We start from the raw sequence: 26,779 nt of genomic DNA on the forward strand, positions 1-26,779 counted from the left end.
TAGAAGACAACAAATTGTAACAGGAATAGGAATACAATTTTAATGGAGCGTATACAGACTACAAAACAAAAATTAAGACAAAAATATATCCATAATTCTTCAATTGCTACAATTAATTTTAAACAAATACAAAGAGAATGCGATTTATCATTTTACTGTCTATATGCTTCTCTGTCTTGGTTATGTAAGTTTAGTGTAATTAATTAAAAATGTATTTTTTGTTCTTATAATAGTGTGATTATCTTTTATAAAATAAATTACTATCCAGAAGTTATTATTTCAATTGAAGAAAATTTACCTGGAGCAGTTTATACAGTCTACAATCCCACTAAAAGATTTATCATCATTTTCAAAGAAATACTGAGTTTGCTCAGTGATACAGCTTGTTTTAGGCAGGGCGGCACCAAAATCATCATCTTCCATATCAGCTGACGGAAAGAAGAAAATAAATAAATAAACAACAACATTTTAAAGTCACAGACACAATGGGGAGATCCAGATATGGCCCCCAGCCTAAATTCTTACCTTCTACTTCACTCAAAGTTGACTCTTTAACATTCTCTTGACTTACCTGCCTCAAGAAAACGTGGAAAAGTCAAGCTCAAAAACAGCTGCTGTAAGATAGACCTGAACACAGAAAGATAATACATATTTGTTAAAGGTTTTTTGTCTTCTTTGTATTTTACTTGGTCCTTAAAAATTACTTAAATAAGAGTAATTAACAACAGAATCATCAGGGCTAAATATGCTTTTGCCAATTATTAAAGCCGGGTCTCTTTAAACATTACAGTCTGACTCTGGTTTTCTTTCCACGCTTTCTTCCAGGTCTTCTTTCACACTCATCTTTAATTCTGCTGTTGAGATTGGCTACCACGTGCACCCATAACTCACATAGTGGAAATGTTGTCATGCCATCCATGCCCTGCTTTTATACGTCTGCAGGAGGTGGCAGAGACATGTTGGTGCTTCTCTGACACTTCAACCAACCACAATTCCTTTTGAACACTCTCAGGGAAAATACTCCTGATTTAGATACTTTACACTGATTAAGGCTCATTAAATTGCTGAGGAGGAGATGAACACTGGAATATTACAAGTATATTATAAAAAATTATTACTGTAGTTGTTGACTTTTAAAACGATTTCTATTCCTGCTCTTGAGGTATGGAATATATATTCCTCCTAGATGCTGCCAAAACAGTTAGGCTTAAAGAGCTCCATTTATTTCATATTATTTTTCTTCACTCTTGATCATATTTTTCCTATTTTATTTGCTTGAAGCAAATACTGGCTTGCCACATACATAGCCCCCTTCTCCTCTACCAGTCTGCCAAAACAGCAATCACAAGCATTAGGTTCCTTCACTCCCTGCTTCTGCTTAAACCTTCCTCAGTTGGAGTTTCCTGTCATCATGTTTTAGGTTTGCTGCTACCTACAAATATGACCTGATCTCTCCTCATCTCATTCTGTCCTAATGCCTGCTCTGCAGACAGAAGCGACTGTATGACTTTATTCAACCTCCAAGATTTTTTCTTTTTCTCCTTATCCAGCATGATCCGGGTGTAAAGAAACAGAGTCTGCCTGTCACCTTCCCTGTGCAGGCACTGCCTGAAGAAGCTCTGGAGTCACTTCCACAGCTTTGTGCCTTGAAGCATCAGATGGACAGCACACCAGCCATCAGGGGTGAGAAGAGACCTGATGGCATTCAACAGTAATGCAATTTGCGGACAGAAAATAGTCATCATTCATCAGGGCTTATCACAGGATTTACAGGGAACTGAGTGAAAAAGGCAGCCTGGGAAAACTAAAATCTTCTGAGTTAAAATAGCATGAAGGAGAAACAATAGGTGCTCTCTTAACCAAATGCTGATGTATTCCACATAAATTTTGAAAATTATCACTCACACCTTTATCCTACCTTGTTGCCTGAAACACTATAGTTTCTTTAATAACCTGGTTTCTCTTATGCTTTTGCCAGGTGCCTCACTGAATACATTTTTGGTGAGCCCTTTTCACTCTGCTTGCTTAATGGCCTTCTCTGCCTGCTTCTGACCTAGATTCCATTAAAAACATATCCATAGAAAGTACTTTCATGTGGTGCTTTCAAGTTAAACATCACACAAAATAAACCTCAGGTCTAAATTGAGTCCAGATCACTGAGTTTGATTTGAACACTGATAAACTAAAGTTTCTCTGTTTGAGAAGAGCTCAAGTTTCTTTTCTGGATTATTGCCCATCTCTAGTTTTTGAGGTTTGCTGTTGTCCAAGAAAACTGAGAGTTTTGCTGTTGCTGTTAACAAAATGTAACCAACAATAAAAACTAACATACAATCTTCATAGTGCTTTCTGAGAGAAAATTACTATACGTTTGTGCAGCTGGTATGTATTTTAACGCTTAGCTTTATAAAGTAGGTAATTTATTCCAGCTTGATAATTGTTATGAAAAATAAGCATCACAAAACTTTAGAAAAAGGAACAGACAGTTCACACCAACGCAAAAGTATCACATCAGTCTCAATTACTTATCCCAATTTGGTGCTGTGGTAAGTAGCTGACGGGGGTGTCTCTCTACATGGCTCTGAAATAGGTAGAATTATTTCTGTGGCTATCATTAATAGTGTGTAAACCAACATCAAAAGAAAAGAAAGCTCCTAAATGTATCTTTAGTTTTAAAATGTATTGTGATTGCGAAAAATAAACCTAATTACTGGTGCAATCCTGCCTCTCTCAAGGTCAGTCCCAAAACTCTGCAACAGTTCAAATTTACCAATTTTTCCCCTCAGCTATAGAAAATACTAGGACACATGACTATAGAATTATCCAAAATGCTTTATATATATCTGCTTCCTTGCAATAGTTCAGTAGTGCTTTTCACATTCCGTTCAAAGAACCAACTAATAATTGTCACGAGAACCTTTAACTGAACTGTGCCATCAGAGAACATATTGGTTGTCCTGCAGGCTGAAGCAAGACTTTTTAACGTTTTGTAATAGAGAAGCTTCATGTGTTTTTTTAAAATGGTTCACTGATGAGCAAAAATTCATTTTCTTAAGACTTCTTGCTAGAATAAAGGAAAGACGATATTCTGAAATAGGGAATCAAGTGATCAATAATTCTAAATGTAATATTTCACCTGAACCTTCACACCTGCCAATCAGATTTAGACCATTAATCCAAAATTTGCTTCCTGAAGCTGATTTTGTAGAGTCAGAGCACACAATCACAAAACCTGGCAAGAGTAGTTTTGAATGGAATTTTCCAAGGAGTTGGGAGATGTAGCTAAGAATTGTCACCATGAGAAACTGCAGAAACAAAGGCTTCGGAGCAGTTTTGCAGGGCGGGGAAGACTGAACAGTCTCAACCTACTCAATAATTCTGGTTTGGACTTACAGATTCCCACACACTCGTACTTACCAGGCAGCTGCTGAAGCCCACCATCCTAGATGCAAAATATCTGTTATCGTAGGCTGGGAAAAAAAAAAAACAACAGAGATTGTGTTTGCTGTACAAACTCATGCAGACTTTTAAGGCAATGTCAGTCACCTCACAAGGGACTACTGACCACATAAGCAGAACGAAGTCCAGCTCCTTGCTTTGGTTCTTCTTCGGGATCACAGACCGATTGATAGTCATACGACTTGTTAAAGGCATACAGGGACATGTTAATCAGGTTTCGCATCAGGCCAGGATCAATTTCGCCAAAGAACCTTCCAATCTGATGAGGAAGAATTTATGGAGATAAAATAAAGTATTTCCAAGTATCTTTCTGATAAAAAAGTGAACAGTTCTGATTTTTTTTCTGCCACTATTTTTTCTTCTACATAACTCATCCAGTTGTGCTGCTTATGTATTTATTTTTTTGTTTGACTATTTCTCTCCCAAAAGCTTGCTTGGAGAACTCCAGTTACTCAGTAATTGTTAAAGGCACTATCAATGAGACCACCCTGCTTGGGGAAGAACAAGAGGAATACAAGAAAGCAGGTGTGTGGACACCATACTACTTGCCCTCACCCCCGTAGATCCATCAGCAACCTACCAGCCTGTGGGCAGAGCACAAAGAGTGCAGCTTGGTAGAGGTTCGTCATCTTGAACCATAAATAAGACTGTGAAAAAGACTAGCAAAATAACTAGAATTTCTGATGTGGCAATCATTTTGCAATTCAGAAATGTTTTTCAATTTCTGACCTGTTCTTTCAAACTCTGATGGGCACAGCATATATAAATGACAGAAAGATTATATTCTTAGGGTGAGCTGAGAGTGAATGCTCTTTTTTTCTCATAAAACTTCTCCCTGTTGTGCTTCATGTGCTGTACGTAAAAATATACATACCTGTTGTGTATATTCATCTCGATTTGACATCAAAAGAAATCCACCATCGTCAAGGATAACACAGTCCACATGCTATTATAAGAAAGTAAAATATGTTTTGCAGAATTTGTCAAAAGAACACTCTGTAAGAAACTATTTTTTAATCAACACTTCAGAAGTATCTTCAAATCTATGTGGCTCAGGATAAATCACAACCCCATAGCCAAGGGCAAATACTAAGCTATAATAAGTAGCATTATCAGTATTATAAAAGTTTGTACAGATCAAAGGCTTATTTGTGGCTTAATTTCATAAAAGTTGTTTTGTAAATTCTTATTTGCTCAATACTTTGTTAGCTGTAAGAGTGCTATATCCTTATTCAATTTGATTGTAATTGAATCTCAGGTCATAATAAGGGACTACAACTTCTCGTGTGCTTCAGCCATGCTTAAAGTCCTTTTCCATTTGCAGCTTTTAACGGTACAATTCTTAAGGCCAGACTCTCAGCTTGCTAGTCATGCTTATTTTCACTTCCAAGGGCTGTGGTGGGTTTCTTCCAGGTGTCAGGTGCAGAAATGGGAAGCCCACTGGGTCCCTACGGTCCGCACTTTGTAAAAGATCCTTGCAGCCAGAGATTGGAGAGATAGCAGTGAGGCCAAACAGATAACCTCATAGAATACCCTTTTTGCTGCAACTCCTGCATTTAATGATCTTCACGCTCCACAAAAGAACTCACGGAAGACCTGAGCAGAGAAAGCTTTTAAGCACATGGCAGAACCTGATACTGTGACAGCCCCTGAAGCTGTGCTCTCCTGAGTGCTAGCAGAGCAATGGGATCCCCAAATCGTGCACGAGCTGGAAACAGAGGAAAGGAGGATGACTAATGACTGTTGAAGGGCACATTACATACCCCGGTGCTTTTCAGGTTACATTTACTCTTCTCTAAGGTACTCTTCTTCTAGATTTCTTTTTCTCAGATTTTTTAAAAATTATTCTCTTTCCTCAGGATTCTCCTCTTACTCTGAAAGTTACCATTACATGTTTCTCACATGTTTAATCACATCACTCTCTATTGCTCTTACTCTATTCTTTTTCTTCCCTCTAGTTCGCATAACCTCATTGCAATGATTCTTGCAGCAACCACTTCCCCTGACTTTTACACCTTCTTTCACCCCCTCCCCTCCTAATCTTCATATTTTCTCAAGACACAAAAGACTAAGTCCTGTTTCTTGTAAAATTAACCCCCAAATAACAATGAGGGAATAGTTGTCTTAGACCTGGGGAGGAACAACCCCATGCATCAGCACAGGCTTGGGGTGGACCTGCTGGAGAGTAGCTCTGTGGAGAGGGACCTGGGCGTCCTGGTGGACGACAGGTTAACCATGAGCCAGCAGTGTGCCCTGGCTGCCAAGAAAGCCAATGGGATCCTGGGGTGCATCACGAGGAGTGTGGCCAGCAGGACGAGGGAGGTTCTCCTTCCCCTCTACACTGCCCTGGTGAGGCCTAATCTGGAGTACTCTGTCCATTTCTGGGCTCCCCAGTTCAAGAAAGATGAAGAGCTACTGGAGAGAGTCCAGTGGAGGGCTACGAGGATGATGAGGGGACTGGAACATCTCTCCTATGAGGAGAGGCTGAGGGAGCTGGGCTTGTTCAGCCTGAAGAAGAGAAGGCTGCGAGGGGACCTAATAAATGCTTATAAATATCTGAAGGGTGGGTGTCAGGAGGATGGGGCCAAGGTCTTTTCAGTGGTGCCCAGCTACAGGACAAGGGGCAATGGGCACAAACTGAGGCACAGGAAGTTCCGTCTGAACATGAGGAAGAACTTCTTCCCTCTGAGGGTGATGGAGCACTGGAACAGGCTGCCCAGGGAGGTTGTGGAGTCTCCTTCTCTGGAGATATTCAAGACCCGCCGGGATGCAGTCCTGTGCAGCCTGCTGTAGGTGACCCTGCTTCGGCAGGAGGGTTGGACTAGATGACCCACAGAGGTCCCTTCCAACCCCTACCACTCTGTGATTCTGTGATTCTGTGATAAATCTAGAGAGAATTAGTGAATTTTCATAATCTGCCGGATATTCATAAACTGAACATATTCTTACCATACTGTTTCTCTCACAGCCACAGATTTCACTGTTGCACTAAAAAAAGAGAAATACGGTAATCTTCAAAATATGTTTCCAAAGCAACTGTATTTTGCAGTGATATTAATCAATCAAGACAAGAACAAGTGGCTTGATTTTCCATATTTGTATAGTAATCAAGATTAATTCTGAGTGTGTGTCACTTATCACAAATACCTCTGTAAACCTGTTTTCAGTAATTATCAACAGCACAATCTCTACTGTCTTTCACAAAGTCTCTGGTACGTCTCCCTTTTTGAGAGCGGTCACCATATTAGAGACAAATAGTTTGGGGTCTTGTCAGCATGTCAGTGTTCTGAGTATAAATTAAAAGCGAAGGAACATCTGCATTTCCATGTGTTTGGGGTATGGAAAGAAAACCCAGAAAACTTGTTGCCAAGTATCTTTTTTGATCATGAAAAGCTTCACCAGTCTCAAAGCATGGGATTCCCATGAGATAAAGGAAGCCCACCATCTCCAGTTAGCTTTTATGGCTTTGATTACGAACATGTTTTTCCTTTTCTTTGCAATATGTGTATATATACACACAAAACTGTCTCCTTGCATTATGTCCTGAGCAAAACAACTACCAGATAATGCTGCAGTCACTCCTCTCCAATTAGTTCTGTCGTTGTGTATTTTTGTCCTTAACTGTTCTGACATTTAGGCAATGCATTTGCCTGCCCATTTAACTACAGCTCCAATACCTACAACAGCCAGACACTGTTATCGATTCCCTGAATATACAACCAACCAAGCAACATTACCTCATCCACAATCATCTTCATTCTGGGCCTCTCCTTTCCCAATGTACTATTAATTCCTTAGTTTTCCCTTCAATTTAGCCTCCTTCCCATTTACACCTAAGCTTACGCACCTATTTCATCAAGTTCTGCTAAAATGCTATGATGTTGGTTGCCATATAAATCCTCACTGCTCACCCATCCTCCATGTTAAATAAAAAGATTCACCATAATACTGTTTGTTTTTTTTTTTCAAAAAAACCCAATTCTTTTGCAGCTTTTATTCAGTGCTACAGCATAATATTAGTAGGGAGCCTACTGGATGGAATATGTCATTTTTCTTCATCTTTATCCACATTCTATAATTATGAAAGCAAGACACGTACAAAATACAGCCTGTTTCCACATAGATTTATTTTGTGCATTTGGACGATTTAAATACCACAACTTCTTGGCAACTAGGCATCAGTGTGACTCTGTCACAAAGACCCATTAGACCTATTTGCATCTGAAGCTTTGAAAGATGCAAATAAAGTTCAAAAAAGACTTGGTCAATTGCTTACCAGGCTCTTGATTGTGGTTTTTGTGAAATTTTCCATCCAGCTGGTTGCATCAATTTTTATTCCAACAACTAACAAGAAATACATGAAAGTCTTTTTTAGTAAAATGAAAAAAAAAAAAAGGTAACTGTAGACTCCTCAAAAAAGAGGAAAAAATTATAATAACATCTAAATTATTAAACTGGAAAAAGGATAAAATATGAGTTTTGCTCAGTTGTCTGACCACCAACGTCCTTCATGAGACTAATAAATTAAGCACTCTTACTCAAACACAGCCAGATCTTTGGCTTGATTTCCACTAGCAAGATTAAAACAGTCTCAGAGAAAAGAATGTTATATAAAGTGAAGTTCCTTTGAAATCTCAATTAAATTTCTAATTCATTCTTGAGCAATAGCCACGTAACTAATATATTCTGAGTTTAAGTAGCACTCTCTCTTACCTGCTGGTTTCAGAAGCTTCCCACTAATTGTTATTTCCACAGCCTTGCTTACCATGATGCCTGTTTCATAGCTATTGGCACCACTTTCTGAGAGTATAGAAGGGGAGAAAAAAAAGAAAATGTTAAGGTGATATAAAAACCTCTTCCTCTGAAACTGAAATTGATGATTACTCAAATACCCGGAATGATAAAAAAAAAAAAAAAATCCTTGTTCAAAAGCACTGACTCAGTTGTACTACACATTTATCACCTGTAATAGCTCAGATCACCAACATCTGGATGACCGAAATACTTTTGTTTACTTTTCTTCATTCTCTTTTTGTACACAGTTTCACTGCTTCATAAAGTTACTGTAGCCTATTTTTTTTCTGCAGACAGAGCCATGAATAGCTTTATGCATGTGAGCAGCTCTGTTAAGACTGGGATTAGAGCCAAAGATTTTATCCTGCTGTCGTCTGTGTATTTTTCAATGCAGGGTGTCCCGATACCACTCACTAACCAACAATTACTTCTCTGATGGACTTCAGCCTGTTTTCAATGCTGCTTAGTATGAAAAAGCAAGTTAAAAGTACATTCACTGGAGCTCTTTGAGGAACTACAAAAGCTTCAGGGAATTTAGTTCCTTATCTTGTTAATATTTTGTTGAGAAAAGACACAATAAATAAGTATGAAATAACAGCAGTAAAAGATCCCGTATGTTTAAGAGACGAGTATGTCATTTGCAGTAGCATCTGCTTTTAGATGAGCTTGGAAAAGTTAATGCTGCTCACATCAGTAATGAGCACTTACTATTGTTCAAATGAACCATTTTTGGTGAATAACAGCAATTTGAAATCAAATTCAAAAGCAGAGTTTAAATTAAGCAGTGGTGCATCGGACAGAGATGTGAACCTGCTCCCCCAAGGTAGGTTTGGTGCCACGCAAGTCTACAGAACTTGGCTCAAATAAGGCTTTTTTAGGTAGTGTTATTGTTCCAGAGTGCAGTTTTCTTTCACTTCCTTTGAAGATAATTCTGCCAAAGCATCTCTGCGAAACAGTGTTTCAGTATAATAAATGAACACCAGTACTCCGCATGTTTTCAGCTTTGTTAATTCTGAGCCTACAGTGCCACCAGAGTCGATGACAAATTATGATGTCCCTTCTTCAGTGTCCTCCTAGCTACCTTTTCCTTAACAATGGGTGATGCCCCAAGATTTTTTTCCTTATGAAGTGTCACACTTGTGTCTTTTGTCAGTGACCTCAGTTGGTATGGGAAACTTCCACAAGTACGCTTACATTGACCTAGCTAGCTCTGACATTTCAAAACAGTGATTACTTACTGTTGTAGTACGGAGCTGTAAAAATATAGTTGTCATTATCTAAACTCCGTTTATAGAAGCTGACTTCATAAGTTTCAGCATTCTCCAACCAATCTTCTCCTGCCCTAATCACAAAAAATAGTGATCAGAAAAAGATAGTTAGAGTCTCGTTAAATCTGTGCTGCAGATTTTTTTTAAATGTTTCACAGTCACAAAGAATGTGAGATTCATTTAGTCAGACTTTGTCAGCTTTCACTGGTTAACTGTCAGGTGTAAAAAACTTAAAAAAAAAAAAAGAAAATAGCATTCTTGGAACAACACAGATCTTGCCTCATGATTTTTAGATATATCGATACAAATAGAACTGTGACACTATTTGCAACAAAATATAAACAGATCTTTATAGCACATGCTGTCTTTTAAGAAATCATCCCAAAAGATTTTACATCATTAATAACACCAAAACAGAAGAGAAACGGATTTTGGGAGTAAAATTCATTGTCATTTACCCATTTTGGGGAAACACAGGATAACCAAAGAAAATAGATAAATATGCAATTTACCAGTGTATCTGTACTGGTGCCCTTACTATTCCCAGTCACTGACGGGGGTATCTAGTTTATTATATGACCACTTTCACATTCCCTTTCTGCTCTCTGGTAATAATACTTTTTTCTGTCTTGAAGTCCCTGGACCATTTGGTCTGCTCTTACTAGTCTAAAAAAAATAAATAAATCACGTACTCCTTTACAGTATTTGCAGCCTGCAGGCCTGCCAAACAAATGAGCGCTTAGGAGTAATTAGGGATTAGCATGGCCCCACTACTACCACAAGGGTACTGCTTTTATTGCTACTCTACACTGATTAGAAACTTGGATTACAAGGACCTGCTATGGAAATAATGCTATAGATCCTTTCCAAGCAGTGACATAGGTAAAAGCAAAGAAAAACAAAACATTCCATTAATTTCATAGATATCAGTACAGATAGATCGTAGGAGACATTTCTTTTCATTCAATAACTCCATTATTTAACATTCGACCCCTTCAGGTTTCGATACTATCATATTATAATATTTGATAATAATTGTTACCTTTTGGGGAACACTCTAGTAATTCCACCATCTGTAACAACAAATTGTGCAACAACTCCATCACTGTAAATAAAAATAAGATTTAAAATGAAAAATGACTGAAAGTCTCAGAAGTTCCTATGTCAAGGGTTCCCACTGAAGTGCATAACTGAATTAAATACCGATCTTGTGTAAGTATTAACTGTATATATGTATATACACACATGTATATCATTTTATTATCAAACTTTGAAATGCATCTAAAAAATCAGTCAACGAAAAGATTACTTACAGGGACAGTTTACTCCAATAATTTTGAGCAAGTTCATTTGTAAATCCTGCATCCAGCAAAACTCTGATGACCATATCAGTATTACCTATCAAAAGAGTTAAGAAACTCAGCTGAAACTTTATGTCATGGAGTTTCATTAAATGGCTAAAATGAGATTCTGAGTTGTCAAGATGCTACAGCCACAAAAATTGGGCTGTTTGTATTAGACATACTAACTTCAAATTATGTTAAGTACTTACTGTTAAATAAAACACTTTGGCACTGTTGAATTCAATGAAACTTTTCCTTCATCATATCCTAGAAAACTATCTTTGTGTCCTAGGAATACACAAGGTGATAAGGGTACAAGTCCTAGCTTTGCAAAACCCCTATGTTAAATTTGGAAGTTAATCCATTTTTAAAGTATGCTTTCACTCAAACACTTTTATCTCAGGTGATGCAACAAAACAATACTTAATACTTAGTTATACTTACTCTTACATGTTACAAAAATGGAGATAATTCAACTACTATATAAATATATTTAAATCAGCTAAGTCCAAGACTCTCAAAAAAGCCTATTTGCCATCTGAAAATGGGTGCAGGGAAATAAATTAATTTTGAATTAGTAGCTTTGATGGATATGTCATTTCTAAATATCTTTGAAAATATGGTTAGAAGTCAGTGCTTCTCAAGCATCTTTGTCAGTACTGCTTTGCCAGAGAAGGCTCTAGGAATGGTCAACAGAAGTAAGCACACACTTTAATACAGATTTTATCACTATGGGAAAGAAAAGAGGGCTAAATTGGAGCTGAATAATGTAAAGGGAAAATCTGGCTCTCGTTCTTCAATGTCACACAGTAAATCAGTGTCGGTAAATCAGTTGTTCCATTACTGGAGCCTGCAGATCTTGATCCTGCCAAACCCCAGCCACTTGGCCTTGCCAACAAGACTGAAAAGTCCTTCTGGGGAAAAATAAAAATAAACATGCTCTGTTCTTCACCCTAAGTCTCAGATTCCAGAAAATATATTGACCTTTTTTGTTAAAAAAGTGCTCTAATTCAAGCTGTTTTCACAAAACAGATGAATAGGGACATGTATTTGGGTATTGAAAAGCTTCATAAGCTTTAGCAAAAACGCTTTTTCATCAAGTCCACTAACGCTTGAATGTGTGAGCATGCTACACGCAGAGCCAGCAGCTCTGATTTACCAGCAGGAAGCACTGTCTGATATCATCTTAATACATTAATTCTCATTAGATACATTTACATGGCTGACCTAGGTAAAGCTGTTAAACTGCATCAAATGCCACAGAGTCACCTTCCCTATTCACACCACAATGTCATAGTAGAGTATATAATAGAAGTTAGGGTACCTTTTTAAAAATAATTCTTCAGCTGAAAGTAATGACAAAACCACACTAATTAACTCAAGGATGAAATTTGGAGGGCTTTGCTGCATTCACTTTTTCCTAGAAATTAAACTGAAATTCTGCTTGAATATAAACATTAAAATATGTCTCCTAGAGTGATGTTTATCTCTGCTAATACAGACGCCTAATATTTTACTGGATGCACCTCTTGTTTAGGATGCCCTTGTACTGCATGCATCTTCGCAAAGTGAGACTTGCTTACTTACGTAAAGAGGATGTCTAAGACAAGTAGGGTGAATTGCTCTTACTGTCCCCTTAGTAACAGCAGAGGTAGTTGTCTATACTCCTGGCCTACTTCTAACAGGTTAAAGTTGGATGGGGTGAGTCAAAACACGACAGGCATTAAATTTATAGTATGTAGATTATTTCAATTTGGGGATTTTACCAGTTATTCCTTTTGAAAAGCAGTTTTAGCTGAGATAATTTCCATAGCCACTGTTTCCTTTATTCCACATTGTTTACTTATTCAGGAGGCTATTTTTAAAGTAACTTAATTATCAGAAAAAAATAAAGAAAAAAGTGAATTTTGCTGTGGATTCCAAAATGAAATATAGCAATAATTTGAAAACATTTTGGCATAATTACTTACCAAGCCCTAGTGTATACTACAATATCACTAAATGTGTCCTCAATATTTGCTTATGTAACTAGTGACTATTAAACTAGAGTTTTCATTTATTAACTGGTTTAATCATTTGAAGTGAAAGCTTTCATTTCCAAGACTGAGTCAAGGGACTCAAGTAAAATTTCAGTCAGTCAGCAATGTGTCAACGAATAAGATTATTAAAAACAACAACAAACACCCACACATGCATACAAAAATAGCCTTTTGTGAGAAGATCTCATGTCTAAGTGTACATTCCTTCAGTTACATGGTCTGGCAGAGAGATTCTTATTGAATTGATCAGTGATCCCTGACAGCAACATGTTAAAAAGACTCAGGAATGCAAGACAAAAAAAAAGTTTATTCCAACTGTTTATAAATTATTAATGATGCTAAACATATTTGTATGCATAAATAAACAAATCCAAACATTGAATTTTTCATGAGAACGTGACTTAAGTGCATTACTGATTGCTCAAAATTACTGATCGTTCAAAAGCATAACTCCTCATTTATTCTAAACAGAGATTGAGGCCCAGTTTAAACCCGTTAGCACCTTCCCAAAGCCCAGTGCTCAGCACTGCAGCAGTTACATGAATCTATGGTCTTCAACAACTCATGCCCAAGTGAGATCTCTTTAACCAGTTTGTGAACCAGCAACAGAACTTCCTTATCTTTCATGCTGGTTATTGGTTATATCAGCTCTTGGCATCTTTTCTTTACTTGTTTTGGTTATGTAAGCTGACAAGAAAGCAGACTGAAGATTTCATTACAAGATCTTGAGGTCTATTTGAGACTTACTTTAGCTTATGTGCTCAAGAGAAAAAAACCTTTCATTTTGAAATATCTGGAGTGTATTAAAACAAACTGGCAGTTGTTTGCTGCTAGAACATAATGCTGAAGGGAAACATGGAAAATGCTGGATGCATAATGCCCTGCAAATGTTCTGAAATGAATCCAGAATACCACAAACTAATTTTACAATGTCTACCTTGGATTGCAAAATGCAAATCTAGATGTATTTCTGCTAAAAAAAATCATCCAAGATAAAACCCAAAATCATGTGATGTGGGCATGAAAGCTGTTGTTTTGACTAATTGTAATTTATAAGTAAGTATTTTCCTAAGAAAAATTCCAGTGGTTTGAGAATACTTACAGGACGGACTGCTTGGAGTATTTCTGTCAATAAATTCATTGAAATTTAATAGAAACTCTGTGTTGTTTTCTGATTTTTTTACATCATTACAGTATTCTCTGAAAAACAACAAAACATCAGTTTTCTCAGATTTGTTTCCTTTGTTACTAAAGCAGACGAACATGGCTCAGCAACTTTAAAGTCCAAGCAGGACTGTGCAACTACAATGAGGTTGCTGGCATTACTACAGCAATTCACTACCACAGAAATTCACTACCACGGTCAGTACTGAATGTTGACCATATTTCAGGCATCTATGGGAAATAAAGAGTTCAAGGTCTTGCCTAAATCTGAATTATCAGAAAATTCCATGTATGAGATAGGGCATAGATTCCCAGAAAAAGCACTCAGGGCTAGTGTGCCCATGAAATTAGGAGACCATAGAGCCTGTCATCTGAACAAGAAAATGCCCAGTGAATTTAGACTGCTTCTGGGTTAAACTGTATTGGAAAGTACATGAACTGCTCTTTAAAACATAGTTCATGCTCAGCTAAGGCCAGATTTACGGGATGAGTTCCTATCCTCTGAGAAATCTTAAAAGAAATTTTAATAGCACATAAGTATATAAACACTCTTTGTTTTGACATATGCAAAACAGATAAACAGTAAACTACTGTCCTTTACATAATGTAATAAAATAAAGCAACACATCATTAGGCAATTTACTGAATACAAATAAGAACAATAAAAGTCACTGGGCATTTTGAAGGCAAATATTAGATGGTGACTGGCATTAAACAACTTAATGAGAAGTTAGAGACCATTCAGCAGTAAAGCAGGGAGATTTCTTTTTACATTAACTTTTTATATTAAACTGATTTTACCAACAAAAGAACTCTGTTGAAGTATTTCTTATGAATAGCCTATCTTATTACCCTTTACTTACTTTGCCCTGATCCTGAAAGACTACAGGCACAATCGGAATTTGTCTTACTCTGCCAACACTCACATTTAAACAGAGCTCCTTATCAAACAGGCCTAGTTTGTGTAGATCAGCCTAACAAATAGGGACTTGCTGGAAATTGATAATTGGTACAATCTATTATCAACAACTTCAGTCCTTTAGAACAATTAATTAAACAGTTAAACTGAGAATACATTTGAAGATAGAAGACTGTGTTTTACATACGAATCAATCTGAAACACTCTAAATTTAAAAGGATACAGAAATTTGTAAGATAAATTAGAAATGCAACAATTCTTAAATGACCTTGATGGCACAGCTTTTCCTTTATTTATCATAGCTATCTTTTAAAGAAATTTAATTGTTAAGAATTTTTATGACACCATGTTTCCCTCACAAACAAACATTTATGAGGGCAACAAGGGCTACACAATTTCACAGGAAAAAAACAGGGAATTAATCAACTTACTTGATCAATTTTCAATGACTCAATAATTTTTTATGTTCAATGAATCAAAATTTAATTCATCCAGAAGTGACAGAAAGCTTCGAAACACTTTCTCTTACAGTTGGAAAACATCTCAAGGTAAGTACTACGGTACTTATTTCACCAACGAAAAGCTCAGGTACAAAGTTGTAAAAACTTAAAAGTCACAGCCACAAGAAATGAACAGATGTATATGAGATTTCATTAAAAACATCAGCCAGTGATGACATGTCAGATTTTACAGCTCTCTTTGATTAGTAGAAAAAGGAATCAGAGCCTGAAGATGCTAATTACACTGCAGCAAGAAGAAAAGATTGATCTTGTAAAACATGAATTTAATAACCGCTCTTTTACTTAATACTTTTTACCAAAATGAAACTTTATTGGTCAAGTCTGTATTATGTAAATGGCATTAATCTGATTAGATGTCTATTTACTGCTGAAATGATACTTTTACTGGGAAATTAACCAACCTTGGTGCTATAAACGTATAGCCAGCTTCATCAAAATGGTCAAGCTTCAATGTTTCTGTATCTACAAAGAGGAAGAGTAAACACCAAGTAAGTAAACTGGGGTTTTTGCCATCAATTTCTCCTAAAAATATTTGACTAGCTTTTGCATGCATCCATGAATTTAGAAAGAAATGTTTATTCTGAGACACTTTGCTACTAATATACTGTATACTTCTCCATATTTCACAGCGTAGGAAGAATTTACTTGATTATTATATACAGCATACACCTGGCAACAATAATGTATCTAATAACTTACTTAGAGAGACATTCATTAGCATGGCAACATGAAAACATGTAAGATGTTTTCATTAGAATTACAATCTGATACAAAGATATATTTGGGACACCGAGTTGTTAGAACATGAAGGAAAATTCTTCTAGTATTTTCTGCAATAAAATTTAAAAATTCACCCACTTTAAATGCTACTGAAAATAATGGCTTTAATGGCTGGGTTCACAGAACACTAACAGGACCAGACAAAGAAGGATTAGAGATTAGCAACATATTGAAATGTGCATGAAAACAGAAAAACACATCTTTTTTTTTTTTTCCTTTCTACTGCTACGGTACCCAATGATCATGGGAAAAATCCTGAGATGAGGAATACAGAGGAGAATATCCAGTAGGGATAGAAATATAAGTGAAAAATATCAACTGCAGTAAATGGAGGGAAATTGAGCAACAAGAATATACTTGCCCTTTTTGATTGCCACTATCCATCAGAAAGAGAAAGCAGGGAAACAGAAAAAAACAGGGTAAAGCAAAAGGGGTCACAAACCAATATTTTATTCAAACAGCCCCTTGAATAAAAATATTGTGCATAGATAGATCAAAGGTTCAATTTACATACAGCTGTAGTCTGGAAAAGAGACAAACATCTTTGAAGACTGAAGAACATGTCCCTCTCAATTATTTCTCAAGTACCTTCTATATACTGTGGCTATTTCAAGGGTCTGTTTTGCAGGTTATATTGATATAAGTGCAAAACCAGATTATCTAATCCATCAGGAGAACCACATTCACCCACTAAAACTTTAACTTTAAGCTACTTACTATTTGACAAAGTTACAAAATAAATCACTGATTATTAAAAACTTGCTATACTCTACTTCATATGCAGGAGGCAATGGTAGGGGACAGTGGTTTAGCACTAATCACGTTTTCTCTAATCTAAAAGGATCTATGCCTGTCAGAGAGATTCATAGTGCTTTTCTAACTTTCCACTTAACTGCACATTTGTTCAAGTTTATTGCAACACTTGGATAAAGTTAAAAGGATGCGATGGGTTATATTTTGTCTACTATCTAGATTACAGTTCAGCTACACCTAATAAACGGAATGCTTTTGAATACTCACAAGTATCATTTCCAATTATCTCTCCAGAATCTGTAAATGGCTTGAAATTAGTCTAATCCAAAAATACATTACAAACATCCACTACAACTATTTGTAGACGGCAAAGTAAAAACCTATCTGCAAGCCAAACCAAACAGCACTTTCTCGTTAATCTATTTCTACAGGCAGCAGAGGTAATTTGCTAAATATTATACTGTAACTACTGTAAAAATAACCAAAAAATGCATTACTACTATGATCTATATCATGACATTTAGCTAACAGAATGAAAAAAATTAGTATCCAGACCCTTAAAATGACAGCAACAGAGGATACACAAAGCAATGATTCTATAGGTACAGAGCAAAGGGGAAGGGATTGTCAGAGGAACTGGGGTACCTGCACATATTCTATCTTTATAGAATATTTCTTGTACCTTGGATGTTACAATGGGTTAGAATCATTGCTGCAGATTTTGGGTACATCATGATAACATCAGTGGAATCCAGAAAATTTATGCATCTTAAACATTGCTTTTTTAAGCAAATCTGAGACTTGGCAATACTAGACAGAACTAGGGAACCCTCATAGTACTTACATCTGGCTTGAGTTATTGGTTCTTCTATTTTGGCTTTAATATAATAAAAGCTGTATGATGGTAACACCAATGCCAAACTGCAATAGAAATGAGACAAGTAAAGCAATTATGTTATTTGAAGCAGTTTTCCAGTTTCAGCTTCTATGTGTTTTGAAAGCAATTAACAAGTTTGGAGGTTGGATCATCATGAGACGAGACAGCCATATAGTGACATACCAGCCTCACACTTGGTGATAGACACAAGTAGGTTCATGCCATTTTTGAAGGTCCTTGTGTTTATTTTCATTCTTATTTACACAATCAACCATAAATGCACTGCTTAATGGATAAGCAAAGACTTTCAATGAATTGCAGATAATAAAATACACAATTTCTTGAATCTTTCTCTAACACATGTAGCATCCCAATGCAACACATGTCAAAATGATCATTGAATGTAAAAACCAGCAAGTAGTACTGCACTGATTTGCATGTCCCATATACTGACAGAGTCTCCCTTTACTAACAAAACAACTACCAGTATTCATTAGGAAATGTAACTGGCATTACTGGAATTCACATTACGTTTAAGATGCAAAATATTTTCTTCAATAATGCAGTCATCACCAAAAACATTTTAACATCCTTGTGTCATAACATTTTAAGCTTTGCAAAGCATTTGCAATGTATTTTCTTTCAGATTATACTTGTTTTCATTCAAAAAATATAAGGCTTCTTTTTGCAACTAAATTCAGTACATGTGTAGAAGAGTTCAGTTTTTAAAAGGTATGTAAAGGACAGGAGCGAGTAATCATTAAAGACGCAGCACCATCTCCCACATCACATCCTTAATATTTGCACTCGGATTTCATGACTGTAGAACTGCAATGCTTTCGAATGGATAGCCGCAGAAATTAACATTAAAAAAGTTGTACTATTGAGCCATAAATGAGATGACCTTTAATGATATATTTGCCATTTAAACAGAGTGTAAGTGAGATTGCTGAATATTCAGTGATAGCCTTCTACCAGTTCTCCTCTAGGGAAATCAGTAGCAGTTTACCTGTCATTAACAGTTACTGCTAGCAGAAATTGCTAATTAAAAACTATAATTTTACCTTTAATAGGTTTACTGCAATGTGACTCCATGGATTTATTGCTGTGTCTCATGCCAGGGAGCTCAGTAAGAATTAAGAAGTCATATAAATCAAATGTATTTCTTTACTGATTGCTAGATGGCATGGTCTGATAAAAAACTTTATTTTTTTATAGAGTATGAAAATAGAGGCAGTTCAACAGAAAAATGGGATGCTGAATAAAAAATAAGGTCCTACATTTGCATTCTCTTATTAAAACTGACTTGTTTCATTCTTCATATATATTAATGTTTGCATTCTCTTTGGCTGTACACCTGTGCAGAACAGAACAGAAAATGGGAACCAGCTGAGCTGAGGACTACTCTAATTCACCACAATAAAAATGTTGCTTTGATAAAAATTTGACTTGATATTTTTACCGCCTGGTTTTGAACTAGAGTAGTTTAACTTTTCTGGGACTTGGTAAACCTAAACTTGTCTTGAATCATGTCAAGTTTCTACAGTCTCTCTAATGTTACAGAACTGTGTGATTAAACGAGTTTGAAATTATATACACTTGATGTTGGATTCAAGGGCAGATGTGCTTTTTTGCCCATTACTGCATTTGCTCCTGCTGCCATTCACCATATAATTTTTATATGCAAAGTGGTGTCAGTGCTAATTAGTTAAAACTTGTCACAAATAGATACAGATTTCAGAGATAATCAGCAGCATGGTTCGTGCCCCTGAGATATGACATGAAGGTTAGCAAATCATGATATAAGCAATGACTATGACTGGAAAAGATTTGCACAAAACATGTCACATTCTGTATTTTGACCAAAACATAGCATCTTCCTTTTTAATATGCATATTAAAACAAGAACATGGAGACAAGGCAAAGAAAAGATGAAGTAAGAGGAGGAATCTAAGAGAAAGTGTACAATTAAGAATCAAACTATGATATGGTACAGAAAACAGAGGAAAAGTAAGATTCTTAACATTAATCATAAAAGTCTTTTTTTCCTGCATACTGAAATACCCTAGTGATAAATCTCAACAGTTGGATGAGAGACAGATTCTGGTCCTTAGACAGAGCAACAGTTCTGAGCTGTGAAGCTGTAAAGGAACCCAGCAAATCCTACAGGCCTGGACACAAGACAATCTGGTCCTGACTTAGCTAGTATAGAAAATGTGATGCTAAAATATTAACCAAAATAAACAAAAAGGACATTTAACTACACAAAAGAAGACAGAGAACAGAAATGAGTTACCTGTAATCAGTGCCATTCACAGCAGTCCATGTATATGTTCTGTTTCCTTTATCAATATATCTCTACAAAGAGATATTGGTGAAAAAAAAATTATTAACTCTGAAGCTTCAATAAGTGTGCCCTATTCTTGAGAAATGCAGTATAAAATCAAGTACAAATCTGTTGGAATTCTATTTATTATTTTGCTAAAAGCATGAGTTGAGCTGCAACTCCTTTTCTTATAAATTTTCTAAAGCTATATTATGCAAAACAATCACCTATATCCTTTTTATTTAACATTAAAGAAATGCATATTTAACTAAAACCAGACAAACATGACCTATCTTTTTCCCTTTTAAACTATTAGCCAGGCCTATGCAAACCTCTTTCTATGTGATTTAAACTTGACAAAAGATGTTATCTCCTTTACTGACCCTTTTTCAGTCAAACTATGAAAACAAAAATATGCAATTATAAAAGGAAGACTTTACATGTAACTCTTTAGCAACAAAAAGATCCAGTGGCTGTTCTTTTAGGTCACAGTACCAGTGGATAAATGTGTTTAAATTCGAGTCATATCTACAGGCATGGCCAGGTATAGGCACCCCATGCTAAACTTCCATGTGTTTCTAATTTCATTAGAAGGCTTTTGAATTTGGGAAAAATTTAACTTGGAAGTAAATGTTTATTTTTAAATAACTTTGTACATTAGGATAAGCTTTGCCATTCATTTTGTTTTGGTTTGAAAAATGACGTGGTAGATACAGTCTCGCAGTTTCCCATAGTTTTAATAATTAATGCACCTGGCTGACATCGTTTTACTCAATTTTTCACTCTGAAAATTACAGGTTTATGCCAGCTGCAACATATTATTCTTTTACAATCAGAGATTTGTAAGTATGCCAGCTATGAAGTCGGTGCAGCTGTTGCACTGCAACATTACAAACATAGGTGAACGGTAACCACAGGTATACATCTATGTTCTTTCTTTCCAATAAAATTGTGAAAATGACCATGATTATGAAAAAAAGGTATCTTTTTTCACCTTTATGATTTGAAACTTTCTGATTACCTGGCTGCTTGTTTTCAGCACAGCATGACAGTGTAAATAATTTAATAGCAATTTTGGAAAGAAAAAGAAAGAAAAGAAAAAAGAAAGATGCACATATCAGTGTCTAATGCCCTGATATATTTTATTTTAAAATTAAAAGGATGGCTGAAGAGATTCCTGTCCAAGCCTATTTGTATTTAATGTGTCTACACTATACTTCAGCTCAGGAATAAGCAGACGCTTGAACCTAGCACTGGCAGCCCCTCCAAATCCGGCACGGCACTGTGGGTTACACACCATGTGTGCTGGCAAAAGAAAAGCAGTGCCCAAGGTGGGAGGGAAAGAAGAGAACTGGGCTCGTATCAAATCCTATTGCCACCAGCACTGTGAACATGCTGAAAGCAAACGGGCTGAAATCTCCCTTCAAAGATAATTCAGAAGATCACAAGTCCTCATACATCTGCTCCCATTTACCTTTGCCTACTTCATTACTGAGCAGTCTGAGACCATCCCATCCCCAGCTGGTCGCTGCCAAAGGACCTACACAAGCTACTGCAGGTTTTGTGCCCCTTCAGTTTTTACTACTGCCCACCCCGGCCGCCCGAATGTGGCAATGCTTTTGTTCCTATGGCATTTTCTCTGTTACTTGGAAAGCCCCTGAGGCCTTGGGAGACGCCAGTGCACCCCACCCACACTTGCTACGAGTCCAGTCTCTATGCTGCCATATGAGGTCATCTCCCAAGACACTGCTGGGGCCAGCTGCAATACAAAAGGAAAGCAATGCAAACTTAAACCAAAAAGGAAAACAAAAAGGACATCAATTTTAGAGCCTCAAGACGGCAACTGTCAGTTCAGAGCAACTAACCACATCAGCCCTTTTTATAAGAAAATATATGAAACTATCAAGTCCTACGTGACACATGGCTTATGCATGGCCCATGGTCTGAAGCAGCTTTATTCTGGCTCTAGCAGCCTGGAGCTGGGAGGGCGCAATGGCTTGAAGCAGACACCATCACCAGCCATGTCTGGCTGCTCGCTTCATCTCTCGGAGACAGTCGAGTAGAGGAAGAAATCTTGGGCCATGATTCAAGGGAAGGTAAGGGAAATTAATTTCATTGGGCACTTGAAGCATCTGAGATCAAAAGGGATATTCTACTCAAATACAGATTGTGGTCTAGGCTGTGCAAAACTGACATATTCTCATGCACCCAGGGATGTCATATTTCCGCCCTGCCCTGATGCTACAGCTGACTCCAGCATTTGCAAGTGTAAATGCTTCACTTCCCTCCTGCTTTGGGCAAACAGTTGCAGGACTGACTGTTTCAGGTCTTTTTTACCACACAGCCTGAGACCTCTTCAATAACTTTGCCATGAATGCAATTTCTTGTACAACTCCAACAGTGTTATTGTATTTTTGTGACCTTCTAATCCTGCCTTTTCTATCCAACTACACAGAGCCCTTTTCACTCTTAGGCTTGGAAAGGCATCCTTAAACAAAACAACAATACAAGGCTGAAAATGTCCCAGTGATTCTCTCCCTTCAGGAGCAGTTTATCCCCAACACAGATGCCAACAGGACTTTGGACTCTCCACCAGCAGGCCAGGAATGACCCAGTCTCCCTCCAGAACAGGGGACAGGCTGGTGACTTCTGAGACAGGACGTGCCCCTGACACAGGTGAGGTGGCAGAACCGACATCAGATGGGGCTTACACTCCCTGACCCAGGAAGGCCTGATGCATTTACCACCCTCCAATAGTGGAACCATTCAGAAAAAGGCATATTTTTTTCACACAGCAGGATTTCCCCATAGATTGTACAGCAGCATTGTAAAGCCTTTCTCAGGAGGGCTAGGATGGGGGCTTTATTGTGAGAAAGCACTGAAAAGAGTCCTTGCAGAAGGCAAGGTGACTGCTGGTACAGGTCTCTGCTTTAGAAGACCATGGGGAGAGGTCAAAGGCAGCATGAAGTTGGACACAGAGAAGGAGCACAGGTGTGTTTGATGAGATCACGGGATTCAGATCAAGGACCATAACACACAGGCGTGCTTTCATCTGGACAATGTAAGTGTATAAGGCTTGAGTTGATTTCCCTCATAGAGACTAAAGTAGGAAAGTATGACTCTGCTGGCTACATGATTACACAATCATCATTATTATGTTTAACTTCTTCATCAACGACCTGGATGAAGAGTTAGAATGTACCCTCAGCAAGTTTGCTGACGACACCAAACTGGGAGGTGTGGTAGATACACCGGAAGGCTGTGCTGCCATTCAGCGTGACCTGGATAGGCTGGAGAGCTGGGCAGAGAGGAACCTGATGAGGTTCAACAAGGGCAAGTGCAGGGTCCTGCACCTGGGGAGGAACAACCTCATGCACCAGTACAGGCTTGGGGTGGACCCGCTGGAGAGCAGCTCTGCGGAGAGGGACCTGGGTGTCCTGGTGGACGACAGGTTAACTATGAGCCAGCAGTGTGCCCTGGCTGCCAAGAAGGCCAATGGGATCCTGGGGTGCATCAAGAAGAGTGTGGCCAGCAGGACAAGGGAGGTTCTCCTTCCCCTCTACACTACCCTGGTGAGGCCTCATCTGGAGTACTGTGTCCAGTTCTGGGCTCCCCAGTTCAAGAAGGATGAAGAGCTACTGGAGAGAGTCCAGCGGAGGGCTACAAGGATGGTGAGGGGACTGGAGCATCTCCACTACGAGGAGAGGTTGAGGGAACTGGGCTTGTTCAGCCTGAAGAAGAGAAGGCTGCGAGGGGACCTTATAAATGCCTATAAATATCTGAAGGGTGGGTGTCAGGAGGATGGGGCCAAGCTCTTTTCAGTGGTGCCCAGTGACAGGACAAGGGGTAATGGGCACAAACTGAGGCACAGGAAGTTCCGTCTGAACATGAGGAGGAACTTCTTCTCTCTGAGGGTGACGGAGCACTGGAACAGGCTGCCCAGGGAGGTTGTGGAGTCTCCTTCTCTGGAGATATTCAAGACCCGCCTGGACAAGGTCCTGTGCAGCCTGCTGTAGGTGACCCTGCTTCGGCGGGGGGGTTGGACTAGATGACCCACAGAGGTCCCTTCCAACCCCTACTATTCTGTGATTCTGTGATTCTGTGATTATCATCATCTTTCAGCTAAGATCATCTACTGTCACATTTGCCTGCCCCCACTGAAGCTGAGGTTCTGTACTCAAGAAAAGAGTCTATGAGGTTCTGCACATTCTGAATAGGCTATCAGAAAGAATGAAGCATCCAACACTGAGTCAAATTCCCTACACTCTGCAATATAATAAAATATCAAGACAACCTTTCTGCAACAAAGTCACAATCTTGTCAGCAGGGAGTTGAATGAGTATAGAGATTTTAATCTCTCTCCTCACAGGTGGACACACATGCAAGTAAATCCACTGATCTCCTCAATGACACCCATAGCTCAGGAATGAAAAATGCCTCGGATGGATTTGCACAGTTATGAAGATCTTGCGCATGGCTTCCTGTCCTTATTTGCACTTCTTTTAAATTGCACTAATTGCAGCATGCTTTGTCAAATCCAACGCAGACACTAACAGTCTGAGGAATGGTCATGAGATGTCCAGCTCTGGAGCCCCCAGCACAGGAAAGGCATGGACTTGTTGGACTGGGTCCAGAGGAGGCCACAAAAATGATCAGAGGGCTGGTACACCTCTCCTAGGTGGAAAAGCTGAGAGAGTTGGGGTTGTTCAGCCTGGAGAAGAGAAGGCTCTGGGGAGACCTTATAGCGGCCTTTCAGGACTTAAAAGAGGGCTTAATAAGAAAGATGGGGACAGACTTTTTAGTGAGGCCTGTTGTAATAGGACAAGGAATAATGTTTTATTAAACTAAAAGAGGGTAGATTTAGACTGGATATAAGGAAGAAATTTTTTTACAGTGAGGGTGGTGAAACACTGGAACAGATCATCCAGAGAGGTGGTAGATGCCCCCTCCGTGGAAGTATTCAAGGACATGTTCTATGGGGCTCTGAACAATCTTATCTAGTTGAAGATGTCTCTGCTCATTTCAGGGAGGTTGGACTAGATGACCATTAAAGGCCCTCTCCAACCCAAACCATCCTATGATTCTATGATTCTAAGTATGTTCCCAAAGGTCTGTTGCGCAACCAAGTGACCATGAACCTGATATTGTGAAATCACAGCATGGATGAATGATCAAGACATGTTTCAGAAAATTCAGCTCCATTTTCAGCCTCATCTAGCGAAGGCAACATGAGCATTGCCACTGATTTTCACCCACAAAGACAAGAAACTTTCTACTGTGCTTAGTGTAAAAATAGACCAGGACTATGAAATATTTGTTTCTGTATCAAAATGAGAATAAGTGTATAAGAATCTTCCCTCCATGCAGAACTGAGTCAGAGGACTGGTAATAGGAACTGCTCAGTATTGGGAGTCATTTGGTGTAATGTGACCAAAATTTAAAGCAGAGTTTAAATGTTGCTACCATCTATTAGACTTTGAATGGAGTATAAGTAAGGAATGTGCTCTTTTTGACATAATAAACCCCGTTAAACTCTGAGGTCTAATTTCATTTCAATTTAACTTGATTAGATTCTGTAGCATATGCCTTGTGAGAAGAAGGAACTTTTTACTGGAACATTCTGCCATTTAAATACAAACAGGAGAGCCATTGGAGATATCAAAGTTACAGGAGGTCAACAGGAGAGGGCAGCTAATACTACATAAGAAAAACCAACTGCAGAGTGCCAAGCAATTCTGCTGAGTATTGTTATAGTGTGCTTACATATATAATGGTTGTCTAGTGCCTGCTTGATGTTGTATTTGCTTCATGTTCTTCTGCTAAGTCGTTAAATTAACTATCTTCAAGCTGTATTACATTCAGAGTAAAACAGCTTCAAAAAGCTGTTGCAGAACTGTAACCGTGGGGCATACTCTGGCCAGAACTGCTCCTTTGACACACCAGTCAGGATTTCTTCTCATTTAGGCCCACAAGAAGGATTCATATCCAATTTAAGTATTTCCTATTGCTAGGAAACCTGTCTGTTGTCTTAGAGAAACCAGGAGCAATCTTTATCAGGAATGAGCATTTTGGACAAGAAAATAAAGAACTCAACAAGCTGTTCAGAAATCACAAGTACATAATATAAAGGTAAGATGAATTTGATTATCCCAAATAGTCTTCATTTAGGGCATACAAATGTTACATTTTTTTCTCACTACTTTCTTCCCATTCAACCACAACATAAACTACCAAATCCATGCTCACACATCTCCACAAGAAAATTAAGTACTTTGTTTTGGGATTCATACAGAGAAATGGGCTGGGTCCATTTCCTGGTGAAAAGAGTGTAAGACCTCATCAACAACTGCCTGATTAATGATGTACCAAAGAAACCAAGAAACTAAACAATTCTTCTTTTCATAAGTACTTAATTTCTTTTACTATAAGCCAGTAAAACTTGCAGCTCTGGAGGGAAAAATGATACAAAGTGACATTACAAAATTAACATCTTTTCACCATTTCACAGTATTTTTCTGCTTTTGTTTGTTCCTGTAAAT

At 37.9% G+C, this 26,779-nt stretch overlaps 1 protein-coding gene across 5 annotated transcripts in view; it reads right to left on the reverse strand.

Annotated features, from left to right (window-relative positions):
• Positions 1–26,779, reverse strand: part of CACNA2D1 (calcium voltage-gated channel auxiliary subunit alpha2delta 1) — a 439,617-nt gene that overhangs the window by 20,549 nt on the left and 392,289 nt on the right. For all 5 annotated transcript variants that reach the window (XM_075427738.1, XM_075427739.1, XM_075427736.1 and 2 more), the window contains 15 exons: positions 20,211–20,272; positions 17,882–17,958; positions 15,906–15,966; positions 14,003–14,100; positions 10,832–10,916; positions 10,561–10,623; positions 9,489–9,592; positions 8,170–8,256; positions 7,733–7,800; positions 6,406–6,444; positions 4,331–4,402; positions 3,563–3,715; positions 3,415–3,467; positions 572–627; positions 299–428 (listed from right to left, as the gene is read on the reverse strand). In XM_075427738.1, coding sequence (XP_075283853.1) covers positions 299–428; positions 572–627; positions 3,415–3,467; positions 3,563–3,715; positions 4,331–4,402; positions 6,406–6,444; positions 7,733–7,800; positions 8,170–8,256; positions 9,489–9,592; positions 10,561–10,623; positions 10,832–10,916; positions 14,003–14,100; positions 15,906–15,966; positions 17,882–17,958; positions 20,211–20,272 — 1,208 coding nt within the window. The remainder of the gene's footprint in view (positions 1–298; positions 429–571; positions 628–3,414; positions 3,468–3,562; positions 3,716–4,330; positions 4,403–6,405; positions 6,445–7,732; positions 7,801–8,169; positions 8,257–9,488; positions 9,593–10,560; positions 10,624–10,831; positions 10,917–14,002; positions 14,101–15,905; positions 15,967–17,881; positions 17,959–20,210; positions 20,273–26,779) is intronic.

Source organism: Opisthocomus hoazin, chromosome 8, assembly GCF_030867145.1.
Source record: "Opisthocomus hoazin isolate bOpiHoa1 chromosome 8, bOpiHoa1.hap1, whole genome shotgun sequence".
Lineage (NCBI taxonomy): Eukaryota > Metazoa > Chordata > Aves > Opisthocomiformes > Opisthocomidae > Opisthocomus > Opisthocomus hoazin.